Source organism: Lipotes vexillifer, unplaced genomic scaffold, assembly GCF_000442215.2.
Source record: "Lipotes vexillifer unplaced genomic scaffold, Lipotes_vexillifer_v1.1 scaffold868, whole genome shotgun sequence".
NCBI lineage: Eukaryota > Metazoa > Chordata > Mammalia > Artiodactyla > Lipotidae > Lipotes > Lipotes vexillifer.
In genome coordinates, this window is record NW_006790424.1 from 771,960 (window position 1) to 785,046 (window position 13,087).

Here is a 13,087-nt window from a genome sequence, read left to right on the forward strand (position 1 = left end):
GGAATTTTACAAAATGCAAACTTAAGCCGGGGATCATCTCTTCTCTCCAAATCGAAATCTCCTTCCATCCAACCAGTTGGTTAGGCCAGAAACTTCATCATAGGTCTCGGGTTCTCTCTTTCATTTCTGCCATATATAATGTGTTACAAAAATTCTATGAATTTTAGTTCCTAAACAATTATCACACATAACTATCTGTGAGGGAGGAAGAAACTTTATCCCACCACACACGGGAGAGACCCAGGAAGACTGAGAAACTTGCCAAAATGGCCCCAAACCTCACCTTAAATACCATCGTCAGAGAAGACAAAAGAGGATGTTGGGTGTAATGGTTTGGGACTTCAAAAATGCAACTGACATGGAGATGGAAAAGCAAATGTTTGGTAACATGTTTGCTGGGCCAGGCGGAGACTATGGGCACAGAGGGGACTGATCTCCAGGCCCTGCCGAGCTTCCCCACCACCTCTTGCCCATATTCTCTGCAGGTATCCCTGGTGATAGCTCTCTTGTGGGAACAGGCCCTTAATCTAAACTCTTTAGGCAGCTAAGTGGGAGATAAAAAGAAAGACTTCCTGGGTCTTCCTGGGTCCTCTGTTTCTTAAAAATTATTAGCCTAAATTAATCCTCACGCCAAAAAGACACATTTTGGAGTGGCAAATTTTACTCCCCAAATATTTATCTCAGTTCCACTCTTGACATTCTAATGGTTTACTAGTAATTTCACTATATCCATGCTGTTCTTTCCTCTCACCCATTTACATCATAATAACCAGATACATATTTTAAAGTGGCAGATATGATCTCTATCCCCCCTTTGGAAAACAAACAAAACCTGAAATGAAGCAGGACCCTATGGTCCTTCCCCCCATGTCCTCAGCCTGCTTTTTCTCTGTGGAAATAACTTTAGCCAAAGAATAAGTTTAATTAGAGAAGTGAGAAAATGCAGAAACAAAGGAAAACAAAGGAGACCAAATGATAGTAATTTAGTCATTAAGCAAAGTCAAGGACTTTTATTTCCTTCTCAAGGGCTGTAGATAATATTCTGAGCCATATCCTGTGAGCTGTATTGTAGATACTGAAACCCACACCGGGTGGAAGAAATTAACTACATGGTGACCGGACTGTAGCCATGACATAAGCTGCCACAATTCTGAGAACTGGCCTCAAGGAAATGGGAAAAAACCAACCCTGGAACTGAAGACTAACTGTACTTAAAACAATCAAGATGACACAGGTCAGACCACCTCATGACCAGTTTCACGATGACTGTCAGAGCTGCCTGTCATCAGAGCTGTTTCTGCATGGAGCCCCCTCCCTCTGGGTATAAAAGCTCTTGCCCCCTGATTGTCAGGGCGGGAGTCGGCCTTTGGACAGGGGTCTGCCCTCCCCCCCTGGTTGCCAGCATCCAAAATAAAGCAAACTTTCCTTTCCACCAACCTGGCCTCTCTATTGGATTTTGAGCAGTGAGCAGCCGGGCCCCACTTTCGTTACAAACCTACAATGTCTTTTCATTTATTTAGAGATAAAATACAAAGTTCCTAACATGGACTCAAAGCCTTTCATGTTCTGGTACCAGTCTACCTCTTCAGCCTCATCATGCTCTACACTTGTTTTGAATTTTTCTTTTTATAAATTATTATATTTCCGAATAATCTCTCCTATGTGTGGCAGGCCACTTGCACTTTGTTGAAAAGAAAGAAAGCAAGAAAGGAAAAGCAACAAGTAGCATGAATAAGTACTGTATTATTGATAATGTATTTTATAAGAGGAAAAATTTTTGCCATGTAAGAGTTCCACAGATCACTTAAATTCAAATAAATGTGGGTGTCTAGGTGAGTAGGTTTGAATAGTAGATACGATGTTCGAAACAGCAGCTATGTTATTTCAAATTCAGGTGAAGATAGAGTGTTGAAATATCCTTTTATTATATCTTGAACATTTTGTCCACATGGGAGTTACCATGGGGAGATACAGTAGGTTTACATGGGTTTGTAGAAAAAGAGAGACAGACAGACATGGTATTTCAACCAACACATGCTTAGTGATGATTATGAGTTTGGAAAGGAAAATGAATCAAAGACAACCTGTTACTTGCAGCAATCAAGCTCAGGAACAGCTCTGTGAATGTGCCCCGAGTGTAGCCACTGGCTAATCACACCTCAGGGGAAGAGACTCTGCCATAGAAGAGGAGGCTGTTGGTCTTGTTGTGCTTGATGAGGAACAGGAAAGGGTGGTCACAGTGGAAACTGTCTGCCTGTAGTGTTAGTCTTATACTAATTTCTATTCCAGTCGAAACTGCAGCCTCTGTACCCTCTTCATTCACATCCACGAAGGACTTGTGGAGGGCTTTCGATACCACCAGATCTTGTTCCCTGCTCATGCCTGAGAAGTCGGCTTTCCCCTCACTGAAGGCGTCCACCATCCCCAGGGCTCTCAGCATGGGCTTGAGGTCATAGGTCTCATCCACTTTGAACCGAGGTAGGTGTAACTCCATTGCACTCTGGTTCATATTCTGTGGGCTCGTCCACTCTATTAACTTCTCAGCAGTGAGTTGATCTTCAAGCTATAACAATGAAAAAAGGAGCAACTGGCAAGGTTGTCAGTGGACACGGAGCCCCCCCGCCCTTAAACATTGGATTGAAACGTGGAAATCCTTTAACAGTAAACATAAATACAGGAGATTCAGTTGATAGGGTTTTATCTGAGGAGGTAAAAATAACAGAGTCCTGAATATATATTATATAATCAAATAAATGTTCTTATATTTTCATGGCTTTGCCATTTTTATGTATATATGTACACATTAATAATATATGCATATGTATAAATATCTATACAAATGGATATATATATGCACACATATATGAAACAGAATGGTTAAATAAAATTATTTGTAGAAGGTGAGCTACCCACTTCTTAGGCTCGTTCTCTATTTCATGCTTCACTTTCAAATAACCTCTTGTCAATGTTCTTTCGTCCATAAACTTTTACATAGTGCATTTACAGCGTATAGCCTACTTTTATTCCTTTTTCTTGCTTCATTTATTTGTAAACTTTTCCTGTATAGATATATGTTTCTCTAATCAAGTTTACATCGTTACACAATACTACCATTAAATTGATATTCAGTATATATATCTTTACTTAATATCTTTTAAGCATTCACTGCATGTCAGTCCCTAACCTAACCTAAGGTAATACACACATGTACCATTTTTCCTCATTTAAAATTTTTCATTATTTTGAGCCACTTCTGTCCAAAAGCTTTTCCCTTGTTTAGACTTGTTGTTATGGGATAAAGTCCTAGGACTGAGGTTCCCAATATCACTGATAATGTGGAATTTAGAGCTGAAGCAGAAATATTCTGATGACTCTTCACACTTATTGCCATATTGCTTTCCCTAAGGATGTCCAGTTTCCAGTGTTACGAGATATGTATTTTGAGTGTGGCAAGTTTACTGCCGCTTCCACATCATCATCGACTATTATAGTAATTGCTCATGGCCTTTTATGGAATGTCCTTTTATGCCAGATATTGTTATTGATATTTTTACATATTAACTTTATTATAACAATGCTAACAGGAAAATTCTCTAATCCCCCCCTTTCTTGAAATCTTAGCAATGGGGCTCTGAATGAGCCTTTGGTCCATTTTGAGCACTTAGGGACCAAATACTTCAAAATTAAAAAGTGGGCATCAAGATAAATCTATCTGTCCACCGTCTACAAGAGCGCACTGTGAATTAGTGGGCAATATGTAACCGCTTTGTTTTTTTAATTTCCTTATTTTACTTGTGAATGAACTTGCAAATATTTCTATGTGTCACCTATGTATGAGTGTTAATCTCCTTGTCTTCAAATGAGTGGACTGGAATATATCAGAGGTTCGTATGGTTGCAAAATAGTTATGTGTGTATCTAGGTATATATTTTTTGTGAACTGACATTCCATAGTTTCATCAGAATATTAATGTGACCTGTGATGTACAGATACACTATTCGTATCGTACTGTGATACCTAAGGTACTGATTTTATTGTTTTGTTGTGTGCTTGAGCTCTGCCAGCCACTAGCACCAGTCTGTGAGCAGTCCATAGAGCAGTGTCTCACTAGGAATTTAAGCAATAGTAGGCAGCATTGGAGGCGCCAGCTTTTACCTTCTGCAGACCATCCACTTCATTGGGCAGCAGCAGCAACATGCTTAGCTCTTGGTCTTTGTACGGTATTTCCAGGATCTTGACTTGCATGTCCTCCAGTGACGTGAAATTGAAAAGGTCAGTTTGTTTCATCATCTGCACAGATTTGCTTGTATCCTGCAATAAATTCACGTGGCAAAAAAGTGCTAAGTGAGCATAAGTCAAAAAGAAAGATAATATTATTGTAATACCAAATACATCCTCCTTCTAAGAGATGATCTCAGAAATCTGTGAATTAGAGACAAGAGTTTCTTCAAGGAATTCCAACCAAATAAAGTTAAAAAAAAAAAGACAAGAAAATAAGCCTTGACAAATTCTATATTCTACCCACAGCAGCTATATATTAATCACTAGATATTTAAATTTCACACTGAATGTGTAGCTATGTTATGTTATATACATAATTTATAGACAATACCTTGTTCAGCCAAAATTTTTCCTCCCCAGTATTTTCTTTCTTAAATTCCTTGTGCCACTTCCCTTTGAAATAGACTGCGTTCACCAGAACCAGAACGGTCAATGCACCAACAGAGTCTTCGGGAAAGAGATCCTTGATTTTTTCTGCAAAGAAAGAAAATCAAAGGTTTGTCATGAAAGGCACAAGTGGTTTGTCTGGAAGATGCTTTGAAAGTTACAAGTGATGATTAAATATTCACACAAATCACCACATCAGGGACTCTGTGGCCGACTGTTCACAAGGTGAAGCTTTCCTCATGGCACCAGCCTGATGGAGTCGCCCTCATGCAGACACCCCTTCTTCTGACTGCGAACGTGTTTGGTCTCTGTGGTGACATCAGTCATCTCACACTGAATTCTGATGGACTGATTTCAGCTGATCTTTCCACTGGTCAGTTTTCTCCCTCCCTCCCTACCACACTCCCTGTCCCCTCAATAACCCCCACCCTCCCCTGTTACCTCCATCCTTCCTTCCTTTCTTCTTCACTTTCTTCTTTGCTTTCTATTTTTTCAAACTTGAACTCAATACTCAGAGGAAATGGGCCTGAATGTCCTTTAGGACAAATGACATGAACGCTAGAATCGAAAACATGGACTCAGATACCATGTCCCGGGGTGTCTTTGTCTTCATTTGCCACGTTGAGTTGCTGTAGGTTTGGCCTATATTTAGGATGGGAGGTAGGATATTATTCATAGAATGGAGACATCATCCAGCCGCCTTCCATGGTTGGGGAGGACGACTGTGGCCATCCCTGCAGGATGCGGGGATGGGGAAGCGGTCAGGCAGCTCCTGCTGCAGGTGGCAAGAAGGGTGGTTGGCAGGAGAGTGGCTCGTTTCCCAGTTAACAAAGGATAAGGGAACCCTTTTAATATTATCTCTTAGGGATCATCATCCAGACGTTAAGCCTCTAATTTAAAGAAAAAATGCGAATCATCCTGAAGTTTGAGCAGAGAGTTGGGATGCATAGATACTGTCATCCACAGACTCAGCTGAGTTTCCAGGTAGCTGGTCCTGGGATCCCTCCCGGGCTCCCCTTGTTTCTCTCCACACTGACGTGGACCATTCCACCCTCTGCAGTGCCCGCCTCCACCCTCTGCAATCTCATCTCACCCCGGCTCCTGGCACCCCATGCAGGGTCCAGCACAGCGTTCACACACAGCGGGGAATCTACAGTGATTTTTAAGGAGTGACTCTCTCATAACCCACCATTAGTTTGGCTTTCCACCCAGGAATTAATCATCTTCCGACTTTCTTCTGCAGCATTGACAAAATCAGCAGATTCCACGCTGGCTAGGTAAAATTCCTTAACATTATCCATGTATGCCTATGACATGGGCAGGAAGAAAGGAGGGATTAAGAGTAATTTATCAGTAACTATGTAGGTATTCCCAGATTAAACTGTGTTCAGTAATGACCAGAGTACCTGAAACAATCCTTACGCCCACTTCCCCGGTGGGTTGTCAGGCTCTGGGACACTCTAGTGGGGGGCGTCGTGGTACAGGAGCTGAATGCCCCCAGGGCAAATGCTCCCCATGTAAGTCAGCCAGGCTCCTCTGCCTCCCCCTCCCCCATTAGGAGATGGGATCAGTGGACCCAGGATGCAGACCAAAGGTGTGACAGGCCATGAACCTTACCTGAAGAAACAGAACAGTCTTTTCTCCATAGAGCCTGTTGGCTATGTTCAGCTCATAGGCATCAGTGGGTTTCTTAAACTCAGTCAGAAGGTTTTGAAATTGATGATGAATATTTCGTGGCTTTTCAACCTTCAAACACCAGAAAGTAAGCTCATTGGACTCTCATTGTATGTAAATACTACACCCCCATAGGTCTGTGAGCTCTGTTCCTAGAGTTTGGTATCCCCAGGGATGACATTTGTTGCTATCTCCCCATATATGGTGTATTTTACCAGAAATACCCTTCATAATCCTTACATTCAATCTTCCAGGTAATTCTTCCTTCCTGCTCTAACACACTCCAGTCTTTTCTCTTTTGAACTAGAGGTGCAGCACCATTCCACTATTGGATTGTGTTTTAATTGTCTCAAATGTTTAGGGACCAGCTAAAACTTAAACTCCTTGAGAGCTAGAACCATAGTGCATCTCTAACAGTCATCAACTGTATGAGAACATGAAATTTGTATATTGCCCTATGTTATGACATGAAGCCCTGTTTTACTCCTTGGAGGGATTACTTTCTAAGACCCCTTGATTGTGCTCTTTGGCTGTTCATTATGCCAGTCACTCTGAAGTAGGAGCAGTGTGTCTCTGGTACACTGCTAACAGCTGTACATCAGCATCTCTAAGTCTTTAGTTCAATTGACACGAAAACAAGAGAGTTCAGAGAACTAAGAAACTTCTCCAAGGAGACAGAGCCAATTTTTCAACTCATGCTTATCTCAACCAGAACCTTCCACTTGCTAACTAAGAGTTTTGGACTATTTAGGCTACCAACCATAATTCTCACTCCATCATTTTCCAAAATATAGTTGATCATATGCTTATTGCTCTTAATCTAATTTAGGCGTTAATTAAAATTATATAATTTTAGCAACATATTGTGATTACTATAGTTATTATTATTCTATAATAAAATAATAATAATAATAATAATACATAACGTTTATGGGGGTTTCTGTCATCCAGGCACTGTTGTCCTGTGTTACATGTAGTTGCATGTCTTGTAGCAGACTTTTTATTGCTCCTAGTTAATTTGTATGAAGTCAAATTGTGGCTCAGAGCAGTTGTATTTTGCCATGTTCTCCATATTCCTGAACAGAAGAGCACAATTTGAAGGTCCTGAGTTCTCTGGTGGCCTAGTGGTTAGGATTCCAGGCTTTCATTCCCGTGGCCTGTGTTCAAGCCCTGGCTGGGGAAGTGAGATCCTGCCAGCTGCGTGGCATGGCAAAAAAAACATTCTTCAGTTGGAAAAAGCTCCTTTGGGTTTCAGAACCCCTGCTCTTAAGAACATGCTACTCTTCTTTCAAGAAAACAAATATATAAAATAAATAAGTACATAAGATGATATGAGAAACAACTCTGTCCGATCTATTTTGCTTAAGATGTCCCCTAAAAACTGGCTTTTCCCAGTTTATCTGAAATTCCCAGTTTAAACTCCAACCCTCTTGGATATGTGATGCCCTTCTAGATCCAATGCTCTGTGACTCACGGGATCATTTGTAGCTCCTCCTCCTCTTGTGTTCTCTGCAATTTCATTCTCGTGCAGGACCTGGAGGAGACAGGGAGTAAGACAAGGAGACTTTAGAGATCTATGTACCCCAGAGTAAATAGAAAAGAAAGAAAAGAAGGAAGGAAGGAAGGAAGAAAGAAGGAAGGAAAGAAAGAATCCAAACAAACAAAATGCCAAATCAAAAAAAAAGAAAAAACCCAAAAAGAAAGAAAGAAAAAGAACAAAGAAATGTTCCGTGCAAGCATTTGCTCCTTGAAAAACACAACCTGCGTGTGAAAAACACCAGCCAGTTCAAAGAATCCTGATTCATTTTTCATTCGTTGCTGAGGAAACATGTAAAGATGTCTCCCATGGATTTTAGTCAACTCACCACTTCTAACTGAATTCTACCATTTAAAACCCCACGTGTGGTCACTGGGCAGTTGTAGGGTTCATCCCAGCTCCCAAAGGAAGTCTAGGCACAGGGAAGAGATGGGGCGGAGAGCTAGGGGAGAGCATATGCTCCCACAGCTCTGGGCCCGCCCAGTCCTGGGGAGGTTTGCAGCTTCCTGTGCTACCCCTGGGGACAGCCAGATCTGTGATCATCTGCACAGAAGCCAACAGAGAAACCAGGACAAACTGGTAAACGTAAAGGAAGCTGCGACCTACCTTCTGGATTTCTGATGCGGTGTGTTCTCGGGCCCCCAAGGAAGTCATGGCTAAGCTGGACATGATACTCAAAGGGGAATAGAAGATATTTCCCTTCTCTGATTGTCTGATCTGTTGGAACAGGTCGACTGCAAAGTGGATGATTCCTTCACCGAGTGAACTCATGGTGGCTTGATGTAGTCTGGAACTCCTGGAGAAGCATCAGATTTATTTTATAATGAGTTTACTGAAAGGGAGGTTAGTCTGTAATAAAATTTTCATAAAAGTGCCTTATAGGTGGGTTGTGGGATTCTGAAAACTATAGCTTCCTTCCTTTTAAAGCTTTTTTCAATGCACGTGTATATACTTCACAATTTAGAAGACTATCAAAATAGTATTTAAAGAAAACTTTTGTGGGGACTTCCCTGGCAGTGTGGTTAAGACTCTGCACTTCCCATGCAGGATGGCGCAGGTTCGATCCCTGGGCAAGGAACTAAGATCCCACATGCCGTGTGGTGTGGCAAAAAAAAAAAAAAAAAAAAAAAAAAAAAATTTATAATGAGTTTACTGAAAGGGAGGTTAGTCTGTAATAAAATTTTCATAAAAGTGCCTTATAGGTGGGTTGTGGGATTCTGAAAACTATAGCTTCCTTCCTTTTAAAGCTTTTTTCAATGCACGTGTATATACTTCACAATTTAGAAGACTATCAAAATAGTATTTAAAGAAAACTTTTGTGGGGACTTCCCTGGCAGTGTGGTTAAGACTCTGCACTTCCCATGCAGGATGGCGCAGGTTCGATCCCTGGGCAAGGAACTAAGATCCCACATGCCGTGTGGTGTGGAAAAAAAAAAAAAAAAAAAAAAAAGGAAAAGGAAAAGAAAACTTTTGTGAAAACTAATAGAATATCTTTATCTTTTCTTCCTTACTGGCTGTACTAAGACTGGGTAGAAAATGCATTATAACACATCAAAAACAAAGATTGACGTGTAACATCCCACCATCTCTCATGAGGCACCTCTAATGCTTTTTTCTTGAGGGATCTGTGGGTACTGGACATCCTACCCCCTCAATCACACTTCCTCCTAAGGGAGCATTTGGTTTTTGGAAATAAATAAATTACCTAAAGATTAAAGGAAATGAAAAATTGTTTTACTTTTGCCCTGGCTAAAGAATAAAATACAATCAGACAAAACAAATTAGATAAATGATGTAACACACATCATTGTTATTATTTTCAGGAAGGATTCATGTAGTCAAGCAGAGCTGCTGGAAGCACTTACCTGTGAGCCTGGGGGAAGCAGAGATGGGCAGACAGCCTGTGAGCTGATGTGCCGTGAATCGTCAGGTCTGGACTATATACCTCTCTCTTGCTGCCTCCCATCCTTCACAGCAGCTGGTATTTCAAGTAAAGCAGCTTCTGATGTCTTCACCAGGCTACCCATCAGCTTCATGAGCACGAAGTCTCTATGGGTAAATGTAAGATTATTGTTTTATTCTCCTGCGTCCTTTTCACCTGCAGAAGAAATTGTGACCTGCGATCACTGGCTCATATGAAATGCATGTAGGTGCCTTTCTAGCACCAAGGAGAATAAAGTTAAATTCTACCTTCTTCACATGCCCTGAGCTACGGCGCCCAACCAGAAATAACCCTTAAAATATCTTGCTTGTCTTATATGTTGAATTGTCTTTAAGACCACTTCTAACACCAACAGTTAAAAAGCTTACATTTTCTATTTTTTGCTCTGAAAGGGCTTCTCCAACCTGACCATTTCCTTAAGAATTATTCTGTATAACCAGGAAAATAGTTCCAATTCTCAGCTTAAGAGATACTGGTGAAGTGTCTCAGCAGTAGGTGCAGAACAGGCATCATTTGCCTTCCCTTAAAGGCTGGACCTTGGCTGTGGTCCTCCCTGTGACCCCCATGCCCCTTGCAGCCAATCCCAGATGGCCAATGACTTCTAAGGTCAGTGGGAAGCTCATTTCCCTGCAGTGTAATCAGCTCTCAGTGAGAAGGACAATGGATCCAAACGGGCCATTTTGGTGGCAGTATTCCAATTTTTTACAAAGATGTATCAGAAAAATAAATTGTTTGAACTCTAGAATTATGACACTTCTTGGTTAGCCTGCTATTCGTTACGCCATCTTCAAATTCGTGGTCTTGAAAACAGTGTCAAATGCCTGTGAGAAGAAAGCAGGAAAAAGTGTTCTTTTGAATGCCATGGTTAAGTCTCTTATCACTGGAGCTGTACTCTCTCCAGGGGCATGGCATTCTCATAGCAGAATAATATTAAAAATTGTTGACTTTTACTGAGGGGGGTATGTATTCACTCATTTCCCTTTTTAACACCTTATTCAGGCAGATCCCTTTGTTTTCCCCATTTCACCGATGAAAGAAATGGGGCACAGAGTGGCTGAACAGAAGCCCAGGTTTCTAAGTTAGTGAACTGCACAGGTGAGGTATCCAGGCAGGTAGCTGGTTCAGGAAGCTGTGTGTGTATCCACTCCCCACAGGGTAGTCTGTTGACAGACTCTGTTCTTTTAGTGACATAACTCCTTGTGTTTAAATGAAAAGAACCTGTTTCTTCTGAACTTTCAAAAGAGATAATGTCCTCCCACAAAATGTGAGGTGGTGGGAATGGGTCCCCCAAATGCTCCTGTGTGGGCCCCTCAGTCACTAGGAGGGTTCAGACACTCTTTTAGGGCTAGGGCTAGGGTTCAGACACTCTTTTAGGGCTCCATCCAGAGACCACCAGGAGCGTTGAGTGGGGAAGGGGATTGGGGTGTTTTCCTCTGTGGGTGTGACTCTGAGAGAGTGTCAAATTGTGCTCACTTTCCATTCCCCCACACTGCTCTATCCAGCTGGGATTTAGTAGAAATGAATCACTTTGAGCGGGGAAAAGAAGGTGGAGAAAAGAAAGTGTTTTTCTCCAGAGGACACTGTTCCCTGTGGCATGGCTGTCAGGGGGGAGATGCATTTCCAGGGTATCTAGCCCAATATCTCCCCTACCACAGGTGTGGGATGTTTGTACTGTGGACCAACTTTCCAACAGAGATGTCACTCACATACAGTCAAGCCCTCCATATCCATGGGTTCTGCACCCACAGAGTCAGTCAACCAGATGGAAAATATTTGGAAAAAATTCCAGAAAGTTCCAAAAAACAATCCTTAAATTAGCCCCACACCAGCAACTATTTTACTTTGTATTTATGACTCTTTACGTAGCCTTTACATTGTACTAGGTATTATAAGAAATCAAGAGATGATTTAAAGCGTACAGAGAATGTATGTAGGTTATGTGCCATTTTATATAAGGTAGTTGAGCATTCCTGTATTTGGGAATCCTTGGGGTGTCCTTGAATCAGTCCCCCGTAGATCCCAAGAAATGTCTGTAGTGTAAATTTCATCTTTTAAAAATGTGTAAGTCATTGGTTTTTAGGCCAGTGACAAAGGTGCGCAACCATCACCATGATCTTTTCCAGAATAATTTCATTTCTCCCCAGAGAAGCTCCCTACATAGTTCTTTCTTCCCCCCAGTCTTTGGAAACCACTAATCTACTTCTTGTTTCTATGGATTTGTTTATTTTGGATATTTCATATAAATGGGATTGCACAGAATGTGGCCTCTTCTATCAGTCTCCTTTCAACCAGTATAATATTCTCAAGGTTCATCCATGTTGTAGTATAAAATGGTGCATTTCTTTATATGACTATATTATGCACCATTGTATGAAATACCACTTTAAAAAAAATCCATTCATGGGTGGATGTACATTTGGGTTTTGTGTTACTATTGTGAATAATGCCGACATGAACTCTCGTGCAGAAATTTCAGTGTGGACTGAAAATGACACCCTGATGTCATTCAGTGTCGCAGAAGCCTCAGCAATTATCAGAAAATTTTGCAGGTCAGTAATTTCTGACTTATGTCTTTGGGAATTTTCTAAATATACACCAACATCATTGGTTCCAGGAATCCAGGAATCCATTAAAATTCAAGAGGCAATCACACCTTCAGAAACCATCTTGCTATTTCTAATACCTTTATCTGTTCATTAAGAACTAGTTTCTCTGTTTTCCTAAACCTTACTTCCTTGTGAAGGGCATGAAGATTTGTCAGCATTATTAAGTTGCAAATCCTAGGGAGCATTTTATTTCCTCTTCCTTACCAAGTATGTGCCTGTCTGCAGGCAAACTGATTAGGTGAGAAGATCCTTCAAGCATCCAACAATAGGATATCTGCCAATTACTATATTCTCTACAGATACAGATATAGATATGTCCACATTGAATAACATCTGAATAGGGTTAATAAACTTTGCTTTAATTTTCTCAGAGGAGAACCAACTGCAGTGAGATATAACAAGATGTTAGTTAGGGAATTTGTCTCATACGTATGTTTATCAAGGAAGACGGAGACAAATTCATAAAACCTCCCCCCTCCCCCCATTCCCACGTTTCCAGTTCCATCCAAGACAGTCACCCTAATCCATGCTTTCAATCAAATCCAACGCTGTTGCTTGTTGATCTCTCATAAATTGCCACCCTCTTTCATCTTGGCACTCCTGTTCTGCTACCCAGAAAAACGAGTTCAGGCACTCCTTTTTTGTAGGACTGCCCCTGTT

General features: G+C 41.2%; 1 protein-coding gene across 1 annotated transcript; it reads right to left on the reverse strand.

The window, feature by feature from the left end:
- Positions 1 to 2,152: 2,152 nt before the first annotated feature.
- SERPINB3 (serpin family B member 3) lies at positions 2,153 to 8,650 on the reverse strand. Its single transcript, XM_007463704.1, has 7 exons — positions 8,486 to 8,650; positions 7,817 to 7,876; positions 6,286 to 6,414; positions 5,858 to 5,975; positions 4,613 to 4,755; positions 4,156 to 4,311; positions 2,153 to 2,563 (listed from the first exon to the last, which is right to left on the reverse strand). Exons 1-7 carry the CDS (start codon positions 8,648 to 8,650, stop codon positions 2,153 to 2,155), a joined length of 1,182 nt encoding a protein of 393 aa, XP_007463766.1.
- Between the last annotated feature and the right edge of the window lie 4,437 nt (positions 8,651 to 13,087).